Genomic DNA, 27,206 nt, shown 5'->3' on the forward strand with positions numbered 1-27,206 from the left:
AAGAGGCTGAAGCGGAACGACACAACCTGACTTATCATCAGAAGATGAAGAAAATCCAGTGAGATTGAAAAATTCTCAAATTCACGTGCAGAGGAGAAAGGAAAGATAATTAGATAAATTATAGGACAATGATGGGTAATTTTGTACTTTTTCTTTTTTTATTATGTAAATTTTCAATAATACACACATTGATTGCGCATGCAATACAATCTCCGTTAAATATTAAAGGTGGGGTATTTTTTTGCAATATTTTAGAAAACACAAGTAAATGAAATTTTTGAATCACACAAGTTTTCAGCAAATTCACCAAACAACATGGGGATTTTATAGTATTTTGCTTAAAAAATATTCTTATATTTATGTACTTTTTTTTTTTTATAATGTCATTACATTTAGTATTAAAAATATTGTACTACGTTACGATATAATATTTGTTATTCAAAATTAACATACAAAAACTTAATATAAATTGGCTGTGAAGGAATGTAATATATAAAATATTATCACTATGTAATCGATGTCTTCATATCCACGTGGTAGCACGTCTCACGTCATAAGAAAAAAAATATTTTCTCTATTCTGGTGCAAAATTGACATAGATTTTTAAATATTATTATAATGAATTGTAATATAATATAAATTATAAGGATATTTATTTTAGATAAATAATACAATTATTAAATAAATGCTAACCTTATTTTGGGCCTATTCGAAATATAGAAAATGTCATTGTTTGAATAGGACGCAGGAGTAATATAATAATAATAATAATAATAATAATAATAATGATGAGTAGTAAAATTAAAAACAAAAATGATAAATATACGTGTAAAGAGAACCATGTTGATGATTGGATAACGATGACAGAACAGAAGCACGTTTGGTTTGGTTTGGTATGGCAGATAGCGATGTGGCGGCGCTCCGTCTATGTATTAGTATTAATTTTGCGGGATGTAATTCTCCTGTTCCATCAGATTTCCGGAGCATCCTTCTTTGTCGATGTTTGCAGGATTGGCTGCGGCTGATGGCGGACACTGTAATGGAGACTCACGACTGCGTTGTTAGGCCGGTTTGTTTGTACCTATTTTCTACTTAATCTTGCGTTGTTGGACTCAGTTTCGTAGCTTTTAGCGAATATTCGGCTGTTTTGGCAACTGCAGAGGTTGAATCCGCGGAGAAGGAAGGAAAAGGTTGTTGTAGGGTGCGGAGCTGGTTTCGGAGGCGATAGGCCACCCGCCGCGCTGAAATTGCTTCAACGAGTGAAGGAGTTGGACTATTTGGTGCTGGAATGTTTGGCGGAACGCACGCTGGCGGAGCGCTGCGCTGCTGTGAAATCCGGCGGCAAAGGTTATGATCCTCGCGGTATGTTTAAATTTTCAAATTTGAACTTCTGGACTTTGAATTATTCTTTATGTTTTGTTTGTTGCTTCAATTCGATGATTTATGGCTTAAAGTTTCAGAATCTTATTTTTAGGAGATTGTTCTGTTATGAAAATTGGATGGTTTTAGCTGAAAGTTCTTTATTCTTTGATGCATATGCAAATGTTTCTGCAATTGATGAGATCTTGTGTATATGTGTATATGGTTTATTTTGTATATGTGTATATGATTTATTGTGTATTCTTGGCTCCTTGGTAGTAAAGTGTGTTGATTTTCGAGTTGCTTGACTGAATATTTGACAATGAAGAGAAATGAATATTGATGGTTGGACATTTCACTGCCATTGTGCTAGTGTATTATCGAGTTGTATTAAAGTGCTAGTGTGCCTTTATGTAGTGATGAAAACTATTGACGATTATGCAGTTTCGGAGTGGATGGAAATGCTTTTACCTCTAGCTGTGGAGAGGGGTGTCCGCATTATTACTAACATTGGTGCTAGTAAGTATCAAGTGTTCCATCTTTCAATTCTGACTGAACTAACTTTCTTTCTTTCCAGTATTTTTCCATATTATTTGGTGTGTTCATAGTTCTGGAATTGTGTCACTCTGAGCCTATCAATCTGTTGACTATGATCATACATTTTGTAAATTGTATTTCTCGGCAGAGAGTCCATATGGTGCACAAGAAGAGGTTTTACAAATTGCAAAAAAGTTAGGAATTAGTGTAAGCGTTGGGGTGGCATATCAATCATCTGTATCTGAAATAGGTATTGATTTCTTTGCAAAAGATATGAATAATAATGTGAAATTTTAGATTTATGTTACTAACATTGTTCACACCTTCAGGACCGGACAATAAACAGAAAGATGTAGACGGTGTAAGATTTTGGCACTCTTTACTCTGTCCGTGAGTCACATCCATCGTTGTTGCATCTGATTATGATCTTTTACACTTTCTCTATAGTTAAATGCTGAGTCTTTTATACCTAGGAAATTCTAGTTTTAAGATACTAGAGAAAACTCCTTAAGGAGAGGATAGCTCCCTACTGTTATTTCATGGCCTTTACATTTTGTATCTAAACATTCTCTCTGTGCAGGAAGTTAGCGTGTATCTCGGAGCAGCTCCTATTGTTGAATGTCTGCAGCAATACACACCAGATGTTATAATTACTTCTAGGGTTGCTGATGCTTCATTATTCTTAGCTCCAATGGTATAAAGTTTAATTGCATTATCTTGCGAAAAAATTGCTATTGCACGAGCATTTTAGGCTTATTGTGTAGCTTTTGTTTTGGCTCCAAATTTTGTTCTTCTGCCAAATGAATGGCTTCTTTTGTGATCAGGTTTTCGAATTAGGATGGAACTGGGATGAGTTGCACCTCTTGGCACAAGGTTCGCTTGCAGGCCACCTTCTGGAATGTGGTTGTCAACTCACAGGAGGATATTATATGCATCCAGGTACATTATACTTAAGCCTGCTGCCGTGCTAAAGCTGGAATGGATAAGCTGCATTTGACATTTCTGTTACTTTGTACTATTTGAATAAATAAATGTTTGTATGTATATATTCCAGGTGATAAACACCGAAACATGCCCTTCCAAGAACTCCTCAATTTGTCCCTTCCATTTGCTGAAGTTACCTATGATGGCACAGTTTGTGTAGCAAAATCAGAAGGCAGTGGAGGATATCTCGACTTTAACACGTGCGCTCAACAACTTCTTTATGAAGTTGGGGATCCCAGTGCATATATAACCCCAGACGTGGTAAGGTTGGGTTCTAAATTAGAATTAACTACAACTGTTGTTGAACTTGATTAAGGGTAGCAGAGACTCAAATGAACCTCAAATGTGTTTTTTATTCTATCCACAGATTGTCGATTTTTGTGATGTTACATTTCATCCGCTGTCAAATAGCAGAGTTCTCTGTTCTGGTGCAAAGCCTTCTTCTGAATCAGTACCTAAAAAATTATTGCTACTAAGATCAAAGGTAGCCTCCCCATTCCCTCCTGCAAAGTACCAGATGGAAGAAATTGATAAAAGCGAAATTCGTGGCATTATGTATTTATCTTTCTAATTGATTTTTTCCACCGTTGGATGTAGAAAGGTGACAATTTTAGCTTTTCATGCTTGTTATTGTTGTTTGTAGGACTGTGGATGGAAAGGCTGGGGTGAGATATCCTATGGAGGTCTCAAATCTATTCAACGTGCAAAAGCTGCAGAGTTTCTGGTAGGCATCTCCACATATATCTATCATGAGTTTGTAGTCTTTTCTTCGTCAAAGTATTTGAATATAAGGAGAACTTACAGATACAGTTTTACAAATATATACTTTATGTTGTAGGATCATAAAAAGGCAACAGAATACATACACCAACACGCACACACACATATATATGATATATGTGTGTGTGTGTAGATATTACTATGCTTGGTTATAGCCATGGTATTGTTAAATCTTTTCTGGCTTCAGGTTAGGTCATGGATGGAAGAATCATACCCTGGTACAAGCAGTCTTATTATTTCCTATATTATAGGTATGGATAGCATAAAAGCAACATGCATCAGTGATGTCATATCAGAGCATAGCAATGACATTAGATTAAGAATGGATGGCTTGTTTGAGAACGAGGCGCATGCAATTCAGTTCACGAAGGAGTTCATAGCTTTATACACCAATGGACCTGCTGGTGGGGGTGGTATCAGGTCTCTATTTTCGCTCCCTTTTAAGTTGTGCTTGGTTCTTTTCTGCACGTTTTTTACAAGTCTGCGTTAAACAAGTCACAGTGAGCACCAGCACTCGACTGTGTTAATGTTTGTATTTTTAGCCATTTGATTTCATTTTCAGAAAACAGTCTGTTGTTGTTGTCTAGAAAAGATTATATCATCTGAGTTGTTGGCATGCCTAAGGGATTTTCGAAATATCTTAAAATTGATACTATTTTTCTAATGAAAATACTATATCGTCTAACCAGTAGCTACATTGATATGTGTTGGAATGAATTCAAGTCTGAAGGAGATGATAGTGATTCTATAGTACAGAAATTTATTCATATAGTGTTTTTTAGCAGGTGGTGTTAATTAAAGCTGTAGATGAGAATTAGTTTGCGACATCGAAAATTTTCCTCCTGCACTATTTTTCAGTCTCTCTTGTGTGATGTTTTTCCAGACCCTCTTTGTTCCTTATTTCATAGTTTATATTGTGAAGTTTAGGATTTCAGATTCCTGAAATGAATGATCTTTCATCAAATAAAATCGAGATGTTACTACAGTTAGTTATCTATATATATATATATATATATTCTCATTCTTCGATGTATTCTTACCTTTATTCTTTAAATAAACTTGATGCAGCACTGGATGGAAGAAAGAGATGATTCTTGAAAAGGAATTGGTAAGCCCCTCACCTCCTCTCTCTCCCTCCCTCTCTCTGTATGTGTTTCTGTGTTCCGGTATTCTGCAGCTTCATGTGTATATATATAAATATATGAATAAACGGCCGTTACAGTGCTGACAACACACGATCGAACAATAGACAAAACACGAGTAAATGTGTACGATTACTTTTTCTTAAATAGGAAATAGATAGTTTGAAATGAGATTTACAAAAATGATAAAATGGTACTTTGAATTGGGACGAAAGGAGTATTTAGTTTGAGGTCTACTTATTTTTTATATGTTGATTGGGGCTAATCAGCATGTTACGATAATAGCTATTTTATTTGTTATTTTTTCATCGAGTGACGGTTAGCGTGCATGTTTTATTTGGATCTTATGAAACCGGCAAATCCATGTTTCTACTAGTACTACTAAATCCTATCGTTTCTCCTCGCAATTTGTTGCAAGACATTGTATATCCTTACATCTTAAATCTCGTGTTTTTCGAGTTGACTATTGTCTCATCAATCGAAGGTTGCTTTGATTTAGCATGATAAAGATGGTTATTATACAACTCTGCACTTACAAACCTGAATTTCGATCATACAGGTAGAGCGCGAATCCGTCCATTGGCAAATATCGGCAGCCCAAAGCGAACCATTCAGCTCAACTGCTTCAAGCAACTACCCTGCACCTACGAAGCCGAATAATCCTACAACAGAATCGAAGTCCACAACAGTCCTCGGAAATTCAATCCACGAGCCGATCATTCCAGAAACTCGCCAATCTCCTGCTCCCGCTGGCCAACAAATTCCTCTGTATGACATAGCTCATAGCCGGGCCGGCGACAAAGGAAATGACCTGAACTTCTCGATTATTCCCCACCATCCACCCGATCTTCGGAGGCTTAAGTCACTTGTGACAGAAAAATGGGTAAAGGAAGCGCTGTCGACACTTGTGAATCCGACATCCTTTCCGAGCTCGGAAGATATAGAAAAAAGAGATAAATGGATGGAGGAGCATGTTAGGGTGGAGATCTACGAGGTTAGAGGGATCCATTCGATGAATGTTGTCGTCCGCAACATCCTGGACGGCGGAGTGAACTGTTCTCGGAGGATCGACAGGCACGGGAAGAGTATCTCCGATGTCGTACTCTGCCGGAAAGTTGTGCTGCCGCCGTGACACTGCAGTTGATGATGCAGTGCAAGTGCTCCTCCTTCAGTTCATTCCTGTATTTGTAAGGTACGCAATTATTGAATTTAGCTGATTTGTGTTTTGAATTTTGGTCATTTTTATAGATAAAATCATTGATCTATGTATAACATGGCTGAATTATACAATTTTAGCAGTGATGAAAGCACATAATACAAATGTTAGTATAATGTTCATGTGTCACATGTTATAATTAGTTTATAAGTAGAGTTGCCAACATGGTCGATTCGTATTTAATTGAATATTTTAAATGGATTAAATAATTTAATTTTAATTCGATTTGTTTATTATCATATTGGGTTTATATTAATTAGTATACATAATTGAGTTGAAATTTTTTATTAAATTCAATTATTTTTTGTCATGTTGTCGTATTATATTAGTTTTTGTTGGTTCTAGTGTAATGTTTACAATAATTATCTTAAGAATTATTTTGAAGTTAAACTTAGTTTAAAGTAATATATTGATTAATTAATTAAATTATAATTATTTTACATATATATATATTAATATATTATAATCGAATTTCGTGTCAGATTCAAGTTGAGAATTTCAATATTAACCCGACTCGTTTATTATTGTGACAGATACGTGTAAATCCATATACATCACAACATATGCTTTTATTGTTATGTTAAATAAAATTATATAATCAACTTGTTATATATATATATATATATTTCGGATTTAATGTTTTTAAAAGGAAAATGAGAAATTGAATAAAATAAATAAATAGATTTTTGGAATGTTTTAAATTTAAACTTTTTAGGAAAAATAATATTGTATGTGATTTTTTAATGATTTGTGTTTTCAATGTAATACTCTTTAAGTCTACCTTTTAGGTTTAATTTTTATTTTCTTTTGGTCTAGCCATTTTTTTAATTTTAGTAATTATATATCATAATGTAAAATTACAATAAGTATTTTTTTTACATTTTTGTCGGTCCCACTTGAAAATATTTTTTTTTCAATTTTGGTAAAAATAATTATTATTCTAATGCAAAAATATCATTAGATATACAAGTACTCTGTACATCAGTAAATATCAAAATTTCTTATTATTTTTATTGATTAATAAAATATTATTATTTTTTAATTTACTACAAAACTAAAGAGTATTAATACTACAAAAATATCAATATTTTTTAATTACCTGTATGTTTTGTTGCAATTTCAAAATAAAATTATCACTATTCACTTCTAAGATTTACAATAAAAGCATTACTTCAAACAAAAAAAATTATATTTATATTTTATTTCAAATGAATTTAAAATTATAATCAAACAAAAACTATTACTTTAAAAGTTGATGGGCTTAGCATTATTAAGAGGAGAGGTGAAATAGTGGGAAATAAAAATAAATAAATGAATATAAATATAAATATTATAAAAAATAGTAAGGAATAGGATTTGTTTTTTTTTTTTGTCTTTAAAACTTTTTTTATATACTTTTTTTAAAAAAATAAATTAATATATCATACACTCATTATATTAATATAATATGCACAATTTTCTATATTTTACATAAAAACAAATATATATATATATATATATATATATTTTCTTCAAATCGAACACAAAACAAACAAACTCTAGATACAAAAAAGGGAATAAGTTTGGCTGCCAAATACATTTTTCCCATGACAAATGAAGAGTTGGATTAAAAGAAAAAACTGCTAAGCCCAAAAAGGCCCATATTTGTAAAGTGCAATGGCAGATTTACCCCTGCAAAAGGTCCTAATTACGCGAGAAAGAATGGGCGACTACGAAGGAAGCTGCGTTGCCTGAGCTGAGACCCGACTTGATCGATTTCGAATCCCAATCACTCTCGACTGGATTACTAGAAAAGAGGGGGAAAAGGTGCGTTTTCGGCCGACAATTTTGATTCTGTTCTTAATTTTCGAACTTTCGATGGAAGGGAAATGACGGAATGCACAGTTTTCTTTTAGTTTTTTTGTGTTTACAAATGGATGGGTTTTCACTGATCTATCGACGGTTTTGGTTTTGTTCCGTAGGAAAAAGGTATTATGTTTTCATCTTTATCCAATCATAAGTTTTTAACAGGTTCCGTTTGTACTGATGCGGATTAGATTCATTCTAGTGCAATTACGACGCCGAAATCTATAATTGGGTGTTTTGAGGCCTTTGGGGTTGTTTATTGGCCTCTTGGAATTTAGCATTTTGTTGTTAACCATGAAATGTAGCAATATTGTGTGTCTATATGGTTTTTTATGGGGAACTTCGAATTTGTGATAGTTAGGGTTTGAAATAAATAGGATATGAACTTCTGGGATGTGCAGTTAATTTGTCATTTTGGTTCTTTTAGAAGTATTCATAACCCTATCTTATGTGAAGAAAATTAGTTTTATTTGAAAGTTTGTTGTTACATTATGGCGATTTGAGCTCATATAGTTCCATTAGAATTTTGAAATAGTTAAGATTGATGGAAAATTATAGTTGACACTATGCATTCAAGGATTATGTTGAGCTTGCAATCTTCATTGGTAATTTGATTTATTTAGAAAATTTGGAAGTAGACGAAGATACATTTTGGGATTGAGAAAAGAATGGCATTTTTTGTGGTATCGAAACTATATTTGATCTTTGCTGAAGATGCTTTTATGTAATTGTTTTGTGAAGGATGGCAAGCACTGTGGATGCGGGAGAACCAGTCCCAACTTCATCAGTATTGATGGCTGCAGCGAAGCATATTGGTACTAGATGCCGTGGCGAGAATTTGGCATATTTGAAGTGCAAGAAGGATGATCCGAACCCTGAGAAGTGCCTTGACAAAGGGCGCCAAGTGACGCAATGTGTGCTCCATCTGTAAGTTAAAATTCATCGTTTGTTGATTGTATGAAGTACTTATTTTATTGCTTTCTCATGCTGCTTGTGTTGTGTGTTAAATATGGCCTTCGAAGTGGTTGAGCCTTTTTTCTGGAAGCTACTGAAAACCGTGCTCTTTATTCAGTGTGGGTTGTGCATGATTGGTTAAGTTAGTTATGCTATAGGAAGTGGCCGAGGCAGAACAGTATATATATAGAAAAAATTGGAATGAACCAAAAAAATGCTAAAAACCTCAGGTGTGGGAAAGAGAGACAATCTTCGATGATTCTTTAAGAGTGAAATTTTCTTCTAATGAGTAACTATACTACTTGTCGATTTCAAACAATACGAAAAGTAAATATTTGCAATATGTAGTTGTTGTAGCTACTGTAGTTTGTTATTTTAAAAACATTTTTAAATATGCTAACTTGAAGAGTAAAATAGTCCGACAAGAAATAGATTGTGTTATTCTGAAAGTTTGGAAAATTAGCCCCTTTTTACAGCCACTGCATCCATCTTCCACAAGGTAGCATACAATAATTCTGCAAAGGGTTTTGGATTATTTTTCAAAGAGGAGTACTTCTATGAAATTTTCTAAGTTTGTTAAATTGGCAATTACATTTCTATCTTTTGTTTGTACTCCACAATCTTTTGTAGACTGTAGTTTAATATTTATTTCGATTGCCTATCTTAAATTTTTTGTTCACTCCAAGTCACTGTTTATACTCCTTTCGAAGCCCTTTGCATAATCTCTACACGACAGAAGTTTAGTCAAGAAAAATTGTTATAGTTGATGTAAGGAAGAACACTTGACTTGATGGAATACCCTCGTAAATTGGAATTTGCATTAGGATGAAAAATCGAACTTGTATAACTCAACAAGAGCGTATCAAGAAAGGAAAAATGCAAGAAATCAAAACAACGTGGGGTGGAAAAAGAGAATGATAGAACCCTTTAAGCCGAAAACCCAACCCCTTGCAGTTGAAGGCCTCTATGTTTGGACATATATGCACATGGATTGTGCGTGCTTTCTTGTTGATATATATAACCTACATTTGATTCGATTTAGAGTATTATACAATAATTCGATGGTGTGATTAAATATAAGATTATGATTGATGTTTAGATTTAGAATAAACTTTTTATGATATAATCAGTTTCGAATAGAGGGGTAATGATTGAGTAGACTGTGTTTAGACTTTGGATAGAAGTTTTAGAGATTTGAAAAATTTTGAAAATAATAAAAATTTGAATAGTTGATGAAATATTTTGTGAAAAAAAATATGTACTTGATTGGATGCTTTTTTGAAAAACTTACAATTGATGATGAATAGTGTCAAAACTTTCGAAAATATATATGTAAACAAAATCATTACTCTATATCCGAAACTAATTGTACTAATTTTGTTGATTTCTTTTATATTTACATGAAACAACAATGTACTAGAGTTTGTATACAATGCCGTAGTATCAGGTGTAGCGCCTACAGTTGAAACATCAATAGATGATGACTAGACTACTACGAAAAGGGTAAATAATCCTTACACGAACACCTCAAAATCTCCAAAACTTCTTACAATGGCTGTGTGTCTGCCTAGGTTGCGAGATCTGCACCAGAGCTGCAACAAAGAACTGGATGCATACGCCGGGTGCATGTATTACCACACAAATGAGTTCGATTTGTGTCGCAAGGAGCAAAAGGAGTTTGAGAAAGCATGCCCCCTCTAATGGACAACCTTGGACTAATCTTGTGTCGAGGTAATAAAGTTATAGCCAATTCGACTGGACTCAAGTATGTTGTTGAATGCTCTTCTTGATTGATATATTTCTCCTATGTACTGTTTTCGATAACTGCGGCTCATATCAATCGCCAAAAATGTTCGTTTCCATGTATTTCCATATATTTTCGACTCTTCGGCTTTTTTTTGGTCACTTCTAAAAATGGCATTTTCACATCTTGTGTGTTAAGTTTCTTGATTTTAATATGCTACTTTTCATGAATGGATACGAAATAGTTTGGCTGAAGATTTTTGCTAAAATAATGCTCTTTCAACGTCCGCCTCTAAGATTTATATTTATTTTTTTGTACTCCGATTAATAAATATTAGTATTTTAATATAGTGAGTAGATATAGTAATGTAAAAATCACATTGTGTTTGTTTTTAGATATAAATATATAATAAAGTCAAGATAATATGATAAATAAGTAGAAAAATATATATATTAGTAGTTAGAGGTAGTGTCACATTTAGTTAGTAAGAAATGAAACGTAAATCTTTGAATCAGACGGATCAAAACATAAATATGTAAATGTTAGAAATAGACTCAAGAAATTGTATGAATTAGATATGTCATATTTCAGTTACTTTCATCAAATTTATAAATCTTCTTTGGCGAGTTAGAGTATGCTTGTTTAATATTTTAAATATTATGTGTTGAATTTTATTTTTTTAAGAAAATAAAATATATATATATATATATTATGTATTGAGAATCATTACACATAAAATTGTGCAATATTTGGCTATATAAATGGTGCTCAATGCTTAATTTTGATAGATTGTCATAAATAACATGAGAATTTGCAATCGCTACTCTTCAAGTACGCTTTGGTTAAATTTTCGATCACATTTAATATTCTGTAAAGTAGGCCGATAAGACAAGTCGCAGAACTATATACGATAAGCAACACATAGCGTCGGAAGTTTTAAAATTATGTACTTCTATTTGGTGTGTCATTTTCTTCGATACTCGCAACTAATAAATAAAGTAGTATTGTAATTCACTAATTCTTATTTTTAAGTATTTTTTTAAGTTAAAAATCTTATTTATACCTATCCAAGTCTGTTCATTCAATATTTTTAAATGAATCAATTATCTATAGATATTATTAAAAAAATACAACTATACACATGCATTAATACTATAATATATACATTGTTCATTTATAAAAGTCAATCATTACACAAAATATTAGTTTCTCGGTCCTTCACAATCTATCAATTTTTTTTATTTTTTATTTTTATCATAACAAAGTATTCGTTTCATTTCTAAGTAACTGTAATATTTACCTAAAATTACAAATATCTTTCCAATTTACAATATATTAGACAAAAGATATTATCTTTGTATCATAAGGTAATTTAGTCTTTTTACTTTTATTTTTACTACATTCCAATATAATACTAATATTTTTAAAATTTTGTGCATAAAGTAACTGGATAAATAAATATGGGACGAATGGAGTATTTTTTATATTACGAAGACAATTTCTCGTACCCATCCTTCCTTCTAATATTTTACTCCATAATCATTGTAAAGTTTTGTATACAAGGGTGTGTTTGTTTAAAGAAATAAGATATTTTTTTACGTGAAAATTATATAGGTAATATAAAAATAATAAATATGTATAATATATTACATTTTTTCAAAAAATATATAAGAGAAAAAAATAAAAAGAACACCCTATTAAAAGACAATATGCAAGTAAAATCCCAACAAAACACTGAATAAATATTACTATATTCGTTCAATTAATTTTTAATCGATACGATTTCTTATAATATTAATTAAAAAGTAAAATATTTACACATAATTATATATAACTCCATCTGTCCAGTTAATAAGTTTATATATTTTTTTTTACGTCACTGTACGTTAAAAATATCTTTTATACAAATATTATTATATTTGTATTATAAGACACTAATGAAAATAATTTTTGTCATCTTTCTTTGATTTGTATTTACGTTTTGATATAATAATTAATATTCAAATATCAACACGAAAAAAACAAATGTAAACTTTCAAAGTGTACAGGGAAAGTATATAATATATATACTTTAAAAATATAAGAAAAAACAAATGTAAACTTTCAAAGTGTACAGGGAAAGTATATAATATATATATATATACTTTAAAAATATACGAAGAAATCAATAATTCAACACAAAATATTATTTTTTTATATTATCAATATAGTTTTTCATATGCAACATAAAAAAATATATCAATTTAAAAATACAAAATTAACACACCCATACATATTCAAAAGTAGTCCCCTAAGGGATAATCTGGTGGTAGGGGTTCCACGAGTGATCTTAAAGTCATGGGTTCCATGGGTTTACTCAGTATGATTTTTTTTTATATATTTATTTTAGTTTTGAATCTAAATTAAGATATAAATTTTGTAAAAGCATTTGATTTTTTTTTTTTGAATTATTAGTGTATTTATTTTATTTGATGTATTTTTTTTACCTATCATACACCTTCCGGTCTCAATTTAAAGTAATTTTTATTTTTATTTTTTATGTTTCATTAAATATATATATATTTATATTTTGGTAAAAATAATTATACAATAATACTAAAATATTATTAATTTTGACCTAAATTACAAAAATATAATTAAACATACTATTAATTTATGATAAAATTGTCAAAACCTCTTAAATATTTTTATTCATCAATAAAATATTACTCTATTATTTTTTAATATACTATAAAATTTCAAGTGTAATATTAATGCATAGTAATTTATTAAAATGTTGAATTAAATAGTATTCTCTCGATCCATCCAAATTATGTACTTATTATTATTTTTTTCCCTTATTTTAGTCCTTTTAATTTATACATTTTCATTTGTAATAAAAATTTTATTGATTTCAAATTTTATTATTTTTACTATTATATTTTTACTTAATCTATTAATTATTTAATAAATTTTTTATAATATTCAAGAAGTAGAACATAGGAGTATTTAATTTTTGTAATTGAAAATAAATTATTTTTATTAAAAGTTAAAAGTAATAGTCAAAATCCTATAAATATTAACATCACTTTACTGCAATTAACACAACACAATAGGCTCAGTTCAGTTCAGTTCCATTTCGGGGCTGAGTTGAGTTAGAGAAGGAAGGACGACCGACCGCCATGTCTGTCTGCGTTCTAACCCTTCTCCTCCGCCATTCTTCATTCACTCAAACCTCCCTCAAGGTATTATTATGGTTTACTATCTCCCCTCTCCTTTGCTTTGCTTTGAACTCGCTATTGGGATTAATTAATTAATTGCTACCTGGGTGGGTTCACTTCTCACTCTGCGCTTCTACTTCGTCTCGCTGGGCTAGGGCACGTCGATTCGTATCTATCTGAATCTTTCTTTGTGGTTTAATTTGGATTACGCGTTTCCTTAAATTTCGAATTTCGTCTGGGCTAGGGCAAGCGAATTGTCAATTGTGTGTTTGTGTTCTCGTTTCGTTTTTGTTGTTTTTAAGTTATTCGAAGCTCGATCTAGAAGCTTCTGTTATGGAAGACGAGGCGTGTTATGAAGAGGGGAATGGAGAGGAGGTAATGGTGGAGATTGTCGGGTCGGATGTGTATGTCGATGGAGTCAGTAGTGGTCACAAAGAGGGCGATTTTGGGGATGAACAAATTAGGGCATTGGAGGCTTCGAAGCTTAAAGAATCTGTTGATTTTTGTGCTTCTGAAGTCGCTGCAAATTCTAGGTGCGGAGCAGATTTTCCGGAAAGTGTGGTTTCCGGCGAGTTAACCGGTGGCGGTGGGAATGTTGTGAATGGGGAAGAAATTTCAGAGCAGTATCAGAAGGCAGCTGAAATTGCAGGTGATGGTGTTGAGGCAGATGCAGTAATGGCGAATTCGTTGAGCAATGTTCATTCTTTTGATCCACTGGACGGCGACGAAGACAATGTTCACGAAGAAATCCGAATTACGTACCAACGGAAGGATCGTAGGGTTAATCTTCCGGAAAAGTCGGTAATCTTGCATAGTGACAGCAATGTGGTGGGAATGAATGGTTTTCAGAAGATTTACGAGCTTGCGGAAAGGCGTAGCGTTGTTATTTCGGCAAAATTGTTTTCTGTCGACGATATGGTTTCGCAGCTTCAGGCGCTGGCGCGGAGTCCAAATAACGGCCCTGAGTTTCACTACAATGTCCGCAGTTTCTTCGAAGGTTTTAGGAGTTCAATTGTGTCGACAGAAACAAAATTAGATGATCTGATAACCTGTGAAGATTTTGAATTTGATTTTCACTCGTCGGAAGGGATTGTGCAGAGCTACCCCTCCGAGCAATTTCTGCAGGATCATATGAAAGAAGCTGGAAATCTTCGAATTGGGGCTGCGACGGATTTCTTAAATAGCACTATGCCGATTCGTAATTCTAGGAAAAGATTTTCGGACGGTAGTTACCCTACAGAAGAGGTGGAAATGGATGAGACAGTTAAACGGAGTGAGAATTGGGGGTCGTTGCCGGCGAAATTAATTTTGAGATTTGCAGAGACAAAGAGCCTACCGACAGAAATGAAACTTAACAAAATGTTTAGACGATTTGGGCCATTAATGGAGTCCAAGACAGAAGTTGATCATGGCTCGGGTCATGCCAAAGTGGTCTTTAAGCGCGGATCCGATGCGGAAGTTGCTCTGAATAGCTCCAAAAATTTTAATGTTTTTGGATCAGTTCGCGTTGACTATGAGATAAACTATTTGTCGATGATATCATTGAAAGTATCGCCCCTTTCAGCGCCGCAAAACTCCAAAGACACAAAGCTTCAGCCGTAGCGTCGCAATATGGTAATAACCTTCTGCCTTAAATTACATAGTTGAACTCTTTACGGATGGTTATCATACTTTGCGTCAAACATGCTGCAAAATACTCCCTCTATTCGAAATGTTTATGCCACTTTTTTTTCAACATGTCGACTATGAGATAATAATATTTTAATATAAAAATGAAGTAAATAAAAAATAAAATGGAGTATTACGAGAAAATTATTATAAAGTTAATAGAAAGTAATCCGGTAATTAGAAAAATAGGATGGATTTCTAATTCAACATAGCTGAATTTGATTAGCATCCTTAATTACTAAGTTATTTATTTAATTCAAATGATTAGATTTAAAATTAGGGGTTGAGATTGAATTCAATATATGCTAAATTCATATGCACGTCAGCATATGATTCAATTCCTTGTAAAAAAATAGTAACAAATTGATTATTACTTGTTAAAGTATAGTAATAAATATATGTGGATCAAAGTTTTTATTATAAATAAACAATGTATAAGTTTAGCGGACAATCAAATAAAGAAAATTGGTTTAAATTAAGGTCCTTATCCCGACTTAACAAAATGATTGGTCATTCATTGGTTCGTTTGTAGATTTCTTGTTAGTTCTTTTAGACGGGATTTGTATTATTATACTTTTGAGTGTGATTTATCTTGATTTTCTAATTTTATACTGCAGAGTTATCTTGAAGAAACACCTTATTTAATCGCATCCTGACCCGATTTTGGTGGAAACTTGGATCGTAGACAAGACAATGCAAGCTAATTCGATTTCTTTAGGATTTGTTCGAGATTCAAATTGGGGCGTTACTTGACATTCTTGTTGTGTTTTAAAGCTACTTTCCTGTGTTATCTTATTGACATTTTTCAAACATTGGTAAGATCATTTAGGGCTGTGATATCGATTGTCGTAGAGTAAATTAGCATTGTTGGATGAATAGCATATACTACATTGTAGAGCAGGGAGACAATCTGTACTTGTTGATGTTGATGATGTTCATGGCCTTTTTCTTGTTGTTGTAATTTGTCTTCGCCTTTTCTTGTCTTTGAGGACGGATAAATTTCGGGTGTGTTTGTTTTGGGGTTTGGATTTTGAGTTGGGATTTGAATAGTAAAAATTTTGAATTTGAATAGTTGTATGATGTGATATAAATAGGTGTTGATGTCATGTTTTGAATGTAAAATTGATTTTTAGTATAATATAAAAAATTAGGTGTTTGATTTGATGTTTTGGGGGAGGGGGGGGGGGAAATGGGATGGATAGTGTATTTAAAAGTCAATCCCCCAAACAAACACACCCTTCTATTATGTGTTTGGCCGGCGTTTTTGATGAGTTTCCAGTTTTTGTTCTTGCAAGCCAAGGCAAAATGGTTAGCAAGAACACCCCGGGATTAACAAATTTTGGCGAGTACGACATGCTTGTTTTTATTATATGAATTTCTTTTGCGCTATTCATTCTACATTACTATTTGTTCCGTAGGAATATACTTTGTCCGTCGAATTTCAATGTATTGGTCTGCTTTTGTTATTACTATTTGTTTAGTAGGAATATACTATGCGTCGATTTTCTATGTATTGGTTTACTTTCGTTATTACCTTTCATTTCGTAGGATTATACTATATTCCTTAGTTTTTTATGTATTAATTTTCTTTCGTTATTATTATTCGCTTAATAGGAATATACTATATCAATTGATTTTCTATGTATTGGTTTACTTTCGTTATTACTATTCTTTTCTAAGCAATGTACTATATTCCTTAGTTTTTTATGTATTAATTTACTTTCGTTATTACTATTCGCTTAGTAGGAATATATTTTATCCATCGATTTTCTATGTATTTGTTTATTTTTGTTATTACTATCTTATTTCGTAGAAATATCCTCTATCCCTCTATTTTTTTTAATGTATTGATTTACTTTTTTTTTTAATTACTATTCGCTTAGTAATAATATACTCTATTCGTCGATTTTCTATGTATTGGTTTACTTTTGTTATTACTATTCGTTTTGTACCTAGCAATATACTATATCCATCAATTTTTTATGTATTGGTTTATTTTCGTTATTACTATTCGCTTAGTAGAAATATATTCTATCTGTCGATTTTCTATGTATTATTTTACTTTCGCTATTACTATTCGTTTTACCGGAGTATATTTTATCTGTCGATTTTCTATATATTGATTTACTTTATTATTTTTCGTTTCATGAGAATATACTATATCCCTCAGTTTTTTATGCACGAGTTTACTTTTGTTATTACTATTCGCTTAGTAGGAATATACTATATCCTTTGGTTTTTTATATATTGATTTACTTTTGTTATTACTATTGGAATATACTCTATCCGTGAATTTTCTATGTATTAGTTTATTTTTGTTATTACTATTCGCTTAGTAAACTAAAAATATACTCTATTGGTCGATTTTCTATGTATTGGTTTACTTTCTTTATTACTATGTGTTTCGTAGCAATATACTATATCTCTCAATTTTTATGTATTGGTTTATTTTCGTTATTACCATTCGATTAGAAGGAATATATTTTATCCGTCGATTTTCTATGTATTATATTACTTTTGTTATTACTATTGATTTATAGGAATATACTCTATTAGTCGACTTTCTATATATTGATTTACTTTCGTTATTATTATTCGTTTTATAGGAATATACTATATCTCTCAATTTTTTATGCACTGGTTTACTTTTGTTATTACTATATATTTAGTAGGAATATACTCTATCCGTCGATTTTCTATGTATTAGTTGTTATTACTATTCATTTTATATGAATATATTATATCTGTTGACTTTCTATGTATTGGTCTTCTTTTGTTATTACTATTTTTTTCCGTAGGAATATTTTCTATAGGTTAATTTTCTATGTATTGATTTACTTTTCTTATTACTAATTGTTTTATAGAAATTTGCTATATCCATCGATTTTCTATATATTGGTTTACTTTTTGTTATTACTATTTGTTTGGTAGGAATATACTATATCCGTCGATTTTTTATGCATTAGTTTACTTTTGTTATTACTATCCATTTTATAGGAATATACTCTATCTGTCGACTTTCTAAGTATTAGTTTACTTTTGTTATTACTATTTCTTTCGTAAAAATATATCTAGCCGTTAATTTTCTATGTATTAGTTTATTTTTATTATTACTATTTGTTTCTTAAGAATATGCTCAATCGGTCAATTTTCTATGTATTTATTTACTTTTGTTATTACTATTTCTTTCGTAGAAATATCTCATATCCGTCAAATTTTCTATGTTATAGTTTACTTTCATTTGCTAGAATATACACGATTTTTTATGCATTGGTTAGAAAAATTAATATTTTTTTGTGTGATAGATATTGTGTAAGTGTATATTTACATATTTTATTAAAAACCTGTATCCAATTAAATAAGTGTAATTTTCAACTACAAATGCAATATTAAATATTAAAAATTAATATTAAAAATGAGATTTGGACCTTAGGGCTTGTGGGCCGATCAAATTAAAATTAAAATTTTCCCATTTTAGATTTTGTGACATTTGATTAGTTGGGACAATCTCTTCTTCATCGGCCTTCAAATATAGACAGAAATCCAATACAAAAGATGTAATATTTTCTTCGTCAAAACTTAATGTTTTACTTTTATCTTTTTTATTCATTTTATTCAAAAATATTTATTTCTAATAATGAATATATAAATATTAAAATATTCATAATGCTTTTAGAAAAAAAATATTTTCTTTATATTTGCAATGTCAAAATTATTAAAATTGATTTATACATTTTTATTAATTAATAAAATATTATTATTTTTTAATTTATTAATAAAAAAACAATTTGATACTTTTCATTGAGAATACATTTTTAATTTTATTTTAAAATTATTAATTATATAAAAAATTATTATTAATTAATTAAATATTACTCTCTCCGTCCCATGTAATATGGGTCTATTGTACTGTAGATACTGGAATTTAGGTAAAATATAATTAGTAAACAATTAAGAAATGTATTAGTAAAAAATAATTATTATTTAGTAGAAATAATTATAAATTAAGATTAAGAGAACTAAATAGTTTAATTAAAATTAAAAAAATTTAAATTTTAAATTTTAAAATATGATTAAAGTGTATAATTAATTTTTAAAAAAGAAAAAGACGGACAAATTATGTAGGAAGGAGGGAGTATTATTTTAAATAAAAAAATCCAATTAAGCCTGACGGAGAGAGTTTATAAAAAACTAAATACAATAAAATAATATAATATAATTAAATATATAATTTTTTTTTTCTATTATATATACATAGTGGATAAAAAAATGTATTACTATAATAGCTATTTAAAATAAGAAAAAAATTTTCTAAAAAGGTTAAAAGCAGACAAAAGCGTAAACGTTTTTGCAATTTTGCAAGAAAAGAAAGTAAATAATTAGAGTGACAGATAATTCCTAAAAGTTACAGTGACAGTCAAATCCCAAAACGACACGCCAGCTGTTTTTTACTGTTACTGTCAATATAAACCATCCTCGCTTTTGGGTAAACCATCGTCGCTTTCTACTCCGCGTCTCTCTCGATTCAACATTGCTTATTACTTGTCTGTGTTCTGTCTCCTTCCCTTTCCCCGCCTCTCTCAAAAAGTCCGCCACTGTTAATCACCCTGCCTGCCATCCAAGATTGCTCTGCTCTGCACTAGTTTGAGGTACCAATTTTGCTGTTTTTAATTTTTTTTTTGTTTTCGCGAACGAGGGTTTTGATTATTGCTTTTCGAATTCGATGTTTCGTGCAACTTTCTGGATTTCGTATTGGGGGAATCTATGGGCTACTTAGATTAAGATGTGTATGCGGTTGATTCTTTCCAGATTTTTTTTCAGGCGAGGGTTTTAGTCGTTTAATTGAATGAAGTCGTGATTCTTGGGCGCAAAATTTAGTTATGGGGGATGAAGAGTGTGGCGTGGCTGCAGATTGTAGTGTTGAGGTTTCGGATTCTTCGACGAAGGTTAAACTTGAGAGTGAGTCCCCTGTCGAAAAATTGGGGGCCGAGGAGGGTGGTGAAGTGATGGTGGAAGTTATGGGCTCTGATGTATTTGTTGATGGCGTGAGTGGGGATTTGGACAAGAATGGAGGGGAACTTAGGGTTAATGTTAATGAAGGGGATGGTGATAAAATTGGGGAAAATGAGGTAGCTGAAGAAGAGGATGTAGGTGCTAGAGGACCAATTGATGGTGATGAGGGTGGGAAAGAGGGGGTTGGGGGGTTGGGAGTAGCCGAGGATTTGGATGGGGAAGAAACTAGGGTTACTGCTGTGGATGTGTTGGAGAAAGGGTCTAGGAATGAAATTGAGGTAGATGAAGGGGTTGGTCGTGTTGGTGATTTGGATGTCGAGGCGTCGAATGTTGGAATTGAATCTGTTGTAGAAACTGTGTTGGAAAAAAACAATGTGGAGATTGAGGAAAAGAAGGCGGTAGAGAGTTGCAAGGATGTAGAAATGTCTGAACATTTGGAATTTGATGATGGGGGTAAAGATGTTCTTGATTTGGATAATCAGGCATCGAATGTTGGAGTTGAGTCTATAGTAGAAACTGTGTCGGAAAAAAATGATCTGGGGATTGAGGAAAAGAAGGCTGTAGAAAGTTGCGCCGATGTAGAGATGTCTGAGCATTTAGAATTTGATGATGGGGGTAAAGATGTATCGAATGTTGGAATGGAATCTGTGGTAGAAACTGTGCCTGAAAAAGATGATGTGGAGATTCAAGAAAAGAAGGCGGCCAATGTAGAGATGTCTGAGCATTTGGATAATGAGGCATCGAATGTTGGAATTGAATCTATGGTAGAAACTGTGTCAGAAAAAAACGAAGTGGAAATGGAGGAAAAGAAGGCAGTAGAAAGTTGCGCCGATTTAGAGATGTCTGAGCATTTGGACCAAGCTGTTTCTGCAGATGAACAAGAGGTGTTGCCATCAAATGACAGTGCTGCAGGTCATGATCACTCGGGTGGAGATTTTGTGGCGACTGATGCAGCAGACAGTGGTCGAGTGATTGATGGGGTTGAAGGTTGTGTTGGAGGAAAGGAAACGACGAACAATGGCGAGGGTGAAGCTTTAGATGCAGCTAATCCTAAAAATGAAGTTCTTGCTGTGGACACTGACGATCCAACGGCTAATCCTAAAACTGAAGTTCTTGCTGTGGACTGTGAGGATCCATCGACTAACCCTAAAAATGAAGTTCTTGCTGTGGACACTGACAATCCAACGGCTAATCCTAAAAATGAAGTTCTTGCTGTGGAAACTGTCGATCCAACAGCTAATCCTGAAAGTGAAGTTCTTGCTGTGGACACTGAGGATTCATTGGCTAGTCCTACAATTGAAGTTCTTGCTGTGGAAACTGTCGATCCAATGGCTAATCCTGAAAATGAGGTTCTTGCTGCAGAAACTGACGACCCAACGGCTAATCCTAAAATTGAAGGTCTTTCTGTGGAAACTGAGGATCCAATGGCTATTGTTCAAGAAAATCATGGTTCCTTAGACGAGTCTCACGGTATAGTTGCTGAGCCAAATCACAGAATGGATGATCCGAGCAAGGAAGCTTCGTTTGGTGAAAGTGGGGAAATGGCTCCAGTTCTTCAGAACAATGTACATTTGGACGAGGGGAATAAGAAATCTGAAAACAACAATGAAAAAATGGAAATTGATTGTACGGAACCACAAGCGGGAACTGAGGAAATAAATCAATCTAGTTGTCTGCTGCCTCAAGAAGACGAAGATCGTTTCGTCAAATCAGATTTAGTCTGGGGCAAAGTCCGAAGCCATCCATGGTGGCCCGGGCAAATATTCGACGCAGAGGATGCTTCTGAGGCTGCGATGAAATATCACAAGAAAGACTCGTATTTGGTGGCTTATTTTGGCGATCGAACCTTTGCTTGGAACGATGCATCGGTACTGAAACCTTTCCGATCACATTTCCCACAAATCGAGAAGCAAAGTAATTCCGAAGCGCTTCAAAATGCCGTCGACTGTGCGTTGGAAGAGGTTTCGAGACGGGTCGAGCTAGGCTTGGCCTGTTCTTGCATTCCAAAAGACGCGTACAAGAAAATCGAGTACCAAATTGTGGAGAACAGCGGAATACGGGAGGAATCGAGCCGCAGATACGGTGTGGACCGGTCGACCCACGTCGATGCGTTTGATCCCGATAAATTCCTAAACTACATTCGAGACTTAAGCTTGTGTTCATCATCTTATGTCGATCAGCTCGATTTAGTGATCGTCGAGGCGCAGCTGTCCGCATTCTGTTGCTTCAAAGGTTATCGTTTACCGTCTGAATCTTCTTCCTCCGGGGAGCTGCTCGAAAACGAAATGGTTAGTTCCGAGAAACACAGACGTGTTCCTAAAGAGGGTTCCGGTCCGAGGAAGGAGAGGAGTTTGATGGAGTTAATGGGCGACGGGGAATATTACCCGGATATTGAAGACGAAGAACAATTCGATTTGACAACTTCTGCAAGGAAACGGAAAGCGCTTGATGCTCTAGATGCTCAATCCGAGAAACGATCGGCGAAGTCGATGAACCAATCTCCTAAGCCTTCGTTTAGAATTGGCGAATGCATCCGGCGAGTTGCGAGCCAGCTTACGGCGCCGGGCGCCGTTGTAAAAGGTATCGCCGATGAAGCAGTAATCGACGGCGCTCAAAATGTAAACGAATTCTCCACGAACGAGATTTTGTCGCAACTCGAAGCGTTGGCGATAAATCCGAAGAAACAGGGAACGTTTCCGGGTTTTATTCATAATTTTTTCCTGGGTTTCCGAAGCTCGATTTTAGTAAATCGAAGGGGCCGGAAGAGGAAATCTGATCGATCAGTATCCGGCGAGGAATTCGAATTCGACGCAGAGGATGATTCATATTGGACGGACAGGATCGTCCATAACTATCCTGCGGTGCAGTTGTCGAACAACCAAGAAAATGGCGATAAAGATCTTCAAGTATCTGTAAAATCAGGACGTAAAACGCATTCTAGGAAGCGATACTCCACCGGGAATAATTCGACGGAAACCCCGCAATCCGATGAGATCGCCAAACGGAAGAAGCAACTATCGTCGCCGGCAGAGCTGATATTGAACTTCGAAGAGACGAGACGTATCCCGTCGGAAATCAACCTGAACAAAATGTTTCGACGGTTCGGATCGTTGATGGAATCCGAGACCCATGTCGATCATGAATCGGGACGTGCCAAAGTGATCTTCAAACGGGGATCCGACGCAGAAGTCGCGCGCAATAGTGCCGAGAAGTTCGGCATATTTGGATCGGCGATCGTTAGTTACGAGATCGGATACGCGCCCGTGATCTCGGTTAAAATTTTGCCGGTTTCTGTACCTCAGCTGGAGCAGCTACGAGGAGACGAGGCTATGGTTATATAGCTGCACGAAATGGTATTCGATTACCGTTTAACCAATTCGTTTATCGATATATATATATATACATATATATATATATATTGATGTATTTTTCTTCGCAGTCTGGATAAAGATCGACGACATGTTCGTTGCGCAGGGGTTCGAGAAATCTGCATGTAAGAAAGGTACGCATTGTAATATTTTTGTGGTGATTAATCGGTTTTCGCGCGACTTGTCTGTAGAACTTTTGTGTACATTATGGCCGTGTAGTTAGGCTGTAACCTTGGTAGAACAGTCGTAGATTCGATTCGAGAAGGTAGTAGTTGTGACAAGGTATGATCATTTAGGGTTGTAGGTTGGTGTGATGAGAATTAATTTGATGTTCTTACAATTCGAATGGTTCTTGCAGTGGCAGTGTAGTGTAGCGTTGGTAAGTTGGCATGCATTTGTCTGTCTGTATTTATGGACCTCACTGAATCATTTCATTTATTCAGTATTTTGTTAGAAAGACCAATTGTTGTTTATTAGGTGGGTGTTTGTTTGGAAGATTTTTAAAGATTTTCACTATTTATACAAAAATTTTCTCCTTAAAAATATCAAATTAAATATATATTTTTTATTTTTTATATTATACTGAAAATCAATTTTATATTAAAAAATGAGATCAATATTTATTTATATTACATTATACAATTATTTCAATTCAAATTTTTTACTATTCGAATTTTAATCCAAAATCTAAATCTCCAAACAAACACACCCGACATTATATTACATTACATGAAAATATCGGGGGTTTATTTATTTATGTCCAAGATCGAATTTATGATCTAGCTCTCAAGCTACGGATGTCTTTACCATTTGATCTACAAGAATTTGATCCCTCGGTTTTTTCTTTTGTTGGGGTTAAGTGTTTTTTTGTTTTGTTTTTTAAGTACATTTTGGTTGTTTTTTTTTTTCACAATTTTCAGCGTATTTATTTTTCAACTCAATTTTTCCAACGATACAACAGTGTGGCTGTGATTGAAGATATATTATAGTTATTGTGATTAAAATTCTTAAATATTTGATTTTTGATTTTTTTATTATATCATGTTAAATTACTAATAAAAAAAGAAAAAATATTTTATAAAACCAAGCGGGTTTTCCGGGTTGGCTTCGAACTAGTGGATTTAAGGCGGGCAAGTTTTGGAGTAGGGCCCAAGCTGGACGAGGTGGATTTCGGGGTTTAAGATTTTCTAGCGGGATGGGTTCTGAACTATGTAAACCATGTTCTGAATCCGTTCTGTTGCTGGATCAACAAGAAATTATTTGATCACAACAATTGATTTTAAAAGAGATCTTTGGCCTAAAGTTTTTGGCAATGGAATTAAATTAAAAAAATATATATATATATATAAATAAAGGGATTTAGAAGAAGAATTTTGTGAACAAAATTTTAGGCCAAAGATTTCTCATAAATCAATAAAAGGATCCAATAATTACCAATGCAATTTTTATAGAAATAGGAAGTGTGTTTATTCAATCAATTTTTTTTTTAATTAATAATTTAATACTTCTTTCGTCCATTTACGATGTTTACATATTTCTATTTTGGAACGTCCAATTACAAAGTTAATATTTCATTAAATACCTTATTTTTTTCCACATATACCTTTACTTTACATCACATCATTACTTTTATACAAAAAAGTAAAGGCAAAAATGTCATTACACTACTTTTAACTACTCAACTCACTATAATTAAAATACTATTATTTCTTAAACACCGCCTAAAAGTAAATGTAAACTTTGTAAGTGGACGGAGGGAATATAAAGTATTATTTTTTTTATATCATCGATATATTTTTCTATATTTAATATAAAAAAACAACACAAATTAAAAATATAAAATAATTTTAAATAATAAATGTTCATTTTTCTTCTCATATATAAGCTGAGGAAGGAGTTGCATAAGCAATTATTTAATATGTAAATAAGGCTTCAGATTAGAGTGTTAATTGAGATGAAGGGATTAACCAAATTACATAATTGGTTTTACTATGATATTTTGCGAACATAAATTTAGGCAAAATATTTCTCTTAAAATCAATTAAAGTAGAATAATTGTTTACGTAACGCCTTCCTCTATGATAGGAACATTAACTAATAATATGCACAAATAAAATATAGAAAAAAATGATAATTTTTAATATGTAAACTTTCGAGATTAAAAAAATTCACAATCGTCCAATGAAGACTACAAACTCTAAAAAGAATAAAAATGTTTAGGGTTTTTAAGGCGGACAGGTTTTGGAATAGGGTCAAAGCAGGGTGAGGTGGGTTTTGGGGTCTAAGGTTTTTTAGTGAGACGGGTTCTGAGATATGTAAAACATATTCCAAACCTGATCAGATACTGGATCAAGAACAAGAAATTATTTGATCACAACAATTGATTTTAAAAGAGATCATTGGCCTAAAGTTTTTGTAAAGGGAAATAACTTAAGAAAAAAAATAAAAATAAAGAGATTTAGAAGAAGAATTTTGTGAATAAAAATTTTAAGCCAAAGATGTCGTAAAATCAATCACAACGATCCAATAACTACCAATGCAATTTTTATACAAATAGGAAGTATGTTTATTCAATCATTTAATTTTTTCTTAACACAATTTTCTATTAATATCACTAAAACTATAAATATATATGTACACTTATATACTATATAAAAGATTAATAATTTAATATAAAGTATTATTTTTTTATATTAACGATATATTTTTTTATATTTAATATAAAAAAACTAACACAAACTAAAAATATAAAATAATTTTAAATAATAAATGTTCCATTTTCTTATTATACATAAGCTGAGGAAAGAGTTACACAAGCAATTATTCAATATGTAAATAGAGCTTCAGGTTAGAGTCTTAATTTAGATGAAGGGATTAAACTAATTACATAATTGACTTTTACTATGATATTTTGCAAACATAAATTTAGGCAAAATATTCCTCTTAAAATCAATCAAAGTAGAATAATTGCTCGTGTAACGCATTCCTCAATTTGTATATGATAGGAACATTAATTAATAGTATGTGTAAATAAATTATATATAAAAAAATGACAATTTTTAATGTGTAAATCCTTGGAGATAAAAAATTAACAATAGTCCATATCAAAGAAAAAAAAAATATTATAATTAAAAATTGGGTACGCGATCGAGTCCTACAATAATTAGTATAAATATGCGAAAATTATGATCATTTAACCAATGAAGACTACAAATTCTAATATGAATCAAAATTAAGAAAAATCAATAGCCAAAATTTGCTACTGGTTGAACTATAGTTCAAATAATTTATTTATTTATTTATTTTTTTTATTTTTTATTTTTTATTTTTTTTATGGTTTGACAGAAAGAACAAAGAGTCACAAACACAAAGAATAAATACATAGAATTTCCAATA

At 32.3% G+C, this 27,206-nt stretch overlaps 4 protein-coding genes across 6 annotated transcripts; all 4 read left to right on the forward strand.

Annotated features, from left to right (window-relative positions):
* The first annotated feature begins 864 nt into the window (after positions 1–864).
* On the forward strand, positions 865–6,238 carry LOC127251285 (uncharacterized). The gene is made up of 13 exons (XM_051274928.1): positions 865–1,069; positions 1,161–1,362; positions 1,804–1,878; positions 2,045–2,146; positions 2,226–2,257; positions 2,477–2,590; positions 2,721–2,835; positions 2,951–3,141; positions 3,248–3,364; positions 3,524–3,604; positions 3,848–4,080; positions 4,729–4,768; positions 5,362–6,238. The coding sequence occupies exons 1-13, from the start codon at positions 896–898 to the stop codon at positions 5,932–5,934; spliced, it is 2,049 nt and encodes a 682-aa protein (XP_051130885.1). The 5' UTR covers positions 865–895; the 3' UTR covers positions 5,935–6,238.
* A 1,435-nt stretch (positions 6,239–7,673) lies between these two features.
* On the forward strand, positions 7,674–10,691 carry LOC127251310 (NADH dehydrogenase [ubiquinone] 1 alpha subcomplex subunit 8-B). Of its 2 annotated transcripts, none has more exons than XM_051274972.1 (3): positions 7,674–7,824; positions 8,605–8,790; positions 10,389–10,691. In XM_051274972.1, the coding sequence occupies exons 2-3, from the start codon at positions 8,606–8,608 to the stop codon at positions 10,516–10,518; spliced, it is 315 nt and encodes a 104-aa protein (XP_051130929.1). In that variant the 5' UTR covers positions 7,674–7,824; position 8,605; the 3' UTR covers positions 10,519–10,691. The 2 variants fall into 2 exon arrangements, with proteins under 2 accessions (XP_051130929.1, XP_051130928.1); XM_051274971.1 differs by lacking the exon at positions 7,674–7,824 and adding an exon at positions 7,840–7,986.
* A 2,940-nt stretch (positions 10,692–13,631) lies between these two features.
* On the forward strand, positions 13,632–16,390 carry LOC127251304 (uncharacterized). The gene is made up of 2 exons (XM_051274958.1): positions 13,632–15,375; positions 16,047–16,390. Exon 1 carries the CDS (start codon positions 14,095–14,097, stop codon positions 15,361–15,363), a length of 1,269 nt encoding a protein of 422 aa, XP_051130915.1. The 5' UTR covers positions 13,632–14,094; the 3' UTR covers positions 15,364–15,375; positions 16,047–16,390.
* A 3,534-nt stretch (positions 16,391–19,924) lies between these two features.
* On the forward strand, positions 19,925–24,218 carry LOC127251248 (uncharacterized). Of its 2 annotated transcripts, none has more exons than XM_051274862.1 (3): positions 19,925–20,078; positions 20,239–23,795; positions 23,882–24,218. In XM_051274862.1, exon 2 carries the CDS (start codon positions 20,310–20,312, stop codon positions 23,781–23,783), a length of 3,474 nt encoding a protein of 1,157 aa, XP_051130819.1. In that variant the 5' UTR covers positions 19,925–20,078; positions 20,239–20,309; the 3' UTR covers positions 23,784–23,795; positions 23,882–24,218. The 2 variants fall into 2 exon arrangements, with proteins under 2 accessions (XP_051130819.1, XP_051130818.1); XM_051274861.1 differs by having other exon boundaries at positions 20,251–23,795.
* The last annotated feature ends 2,988 nt before the right edge of the window (positions 24,219–27,206 follow it).

The sequence above is a fragment of the Andrographis paniculata genome, unplaced genomic scaffold (assembly GCF_009805555.1).
Source record: "Andrographis paniculata isolate CXL003 unplaced genomic scaffold, ASM980555v1 Contig43END, whole genome shotgun sequence".
Taxonomy (NCBI): domain Eukaryota; kingdom Viridiplantae; phylum Streptophyta; class Magnoliopsida; order Lamiales; family Acanthaceae; genus Andrographis; species Andrographis paniculata.

What these genes read in the sequence shown, in the direction of transcription:
- LOC127251285 (XM_051274928.1), top strand. Translation starts at nt 896, where the DNA reads ATGGCAGATAGCGATGTGGCGGCGCTCCGTCTATGTATTAGTATTAAT. An exon ending in GCTGGTGGGGGTGGTATCAG is followed by an intron (nt 4,081 to 4,728) that starts GTCTCTATTTTC and finishes AACTTGATGCAG; the next exon opens with CACTGGATGGAAGAAAGAGA. An exon ending in TGATTCTTGAAAAGGAATTG is followed by an intron (nt 4,769 to 5,361) that starts GTAAGCCCCTCA and finishes TCGATCATACAG; the next exon opens with GTAGAGCGCGAATCCGTCCA.
- LOC127251310 (XM_051274971.1), top strand. Translation starts at nt 7,895, where the DNA reads ATGCACAGTTTTCTTTTAGTTTTTTTGTGTTTACAAATGGATGGGTTT. An exon ending in TTTTGTTCCGTAGGAAAAAG is followed by an intron (nt 7,987 to 8,604) that starts GTATTATGTTTT and finishes TGTTTTGTGAAG; the next exon opens with GATGGCAAGCACTGTGGATG. An exon ending in ACGCAATGTGTGCTCCATCT is followed by an intron (nt 8,791 to 10,388) that starts GTAAGTTAAAAT and finishes GTGTCTGCCTAG; the next exon opens with GTTGCGAGATCTGCACCAGA.
- LOC127251304 (XM_051274958.1), top strand. Translation starts at nt 14,095, where the DNA reads ATGGAAGACGAGGCGTGTTATGAAGAGGGGAATGGAGAGGAGGTAATG.
- LOC127251248 (XM_051274862.1), top strand. Translation starts at nt 20,310, where the DNA reads ATGGGGGATGAAGAGTGTGGCGTGGCTGCAGATTGTAGTGTTGAGGTT.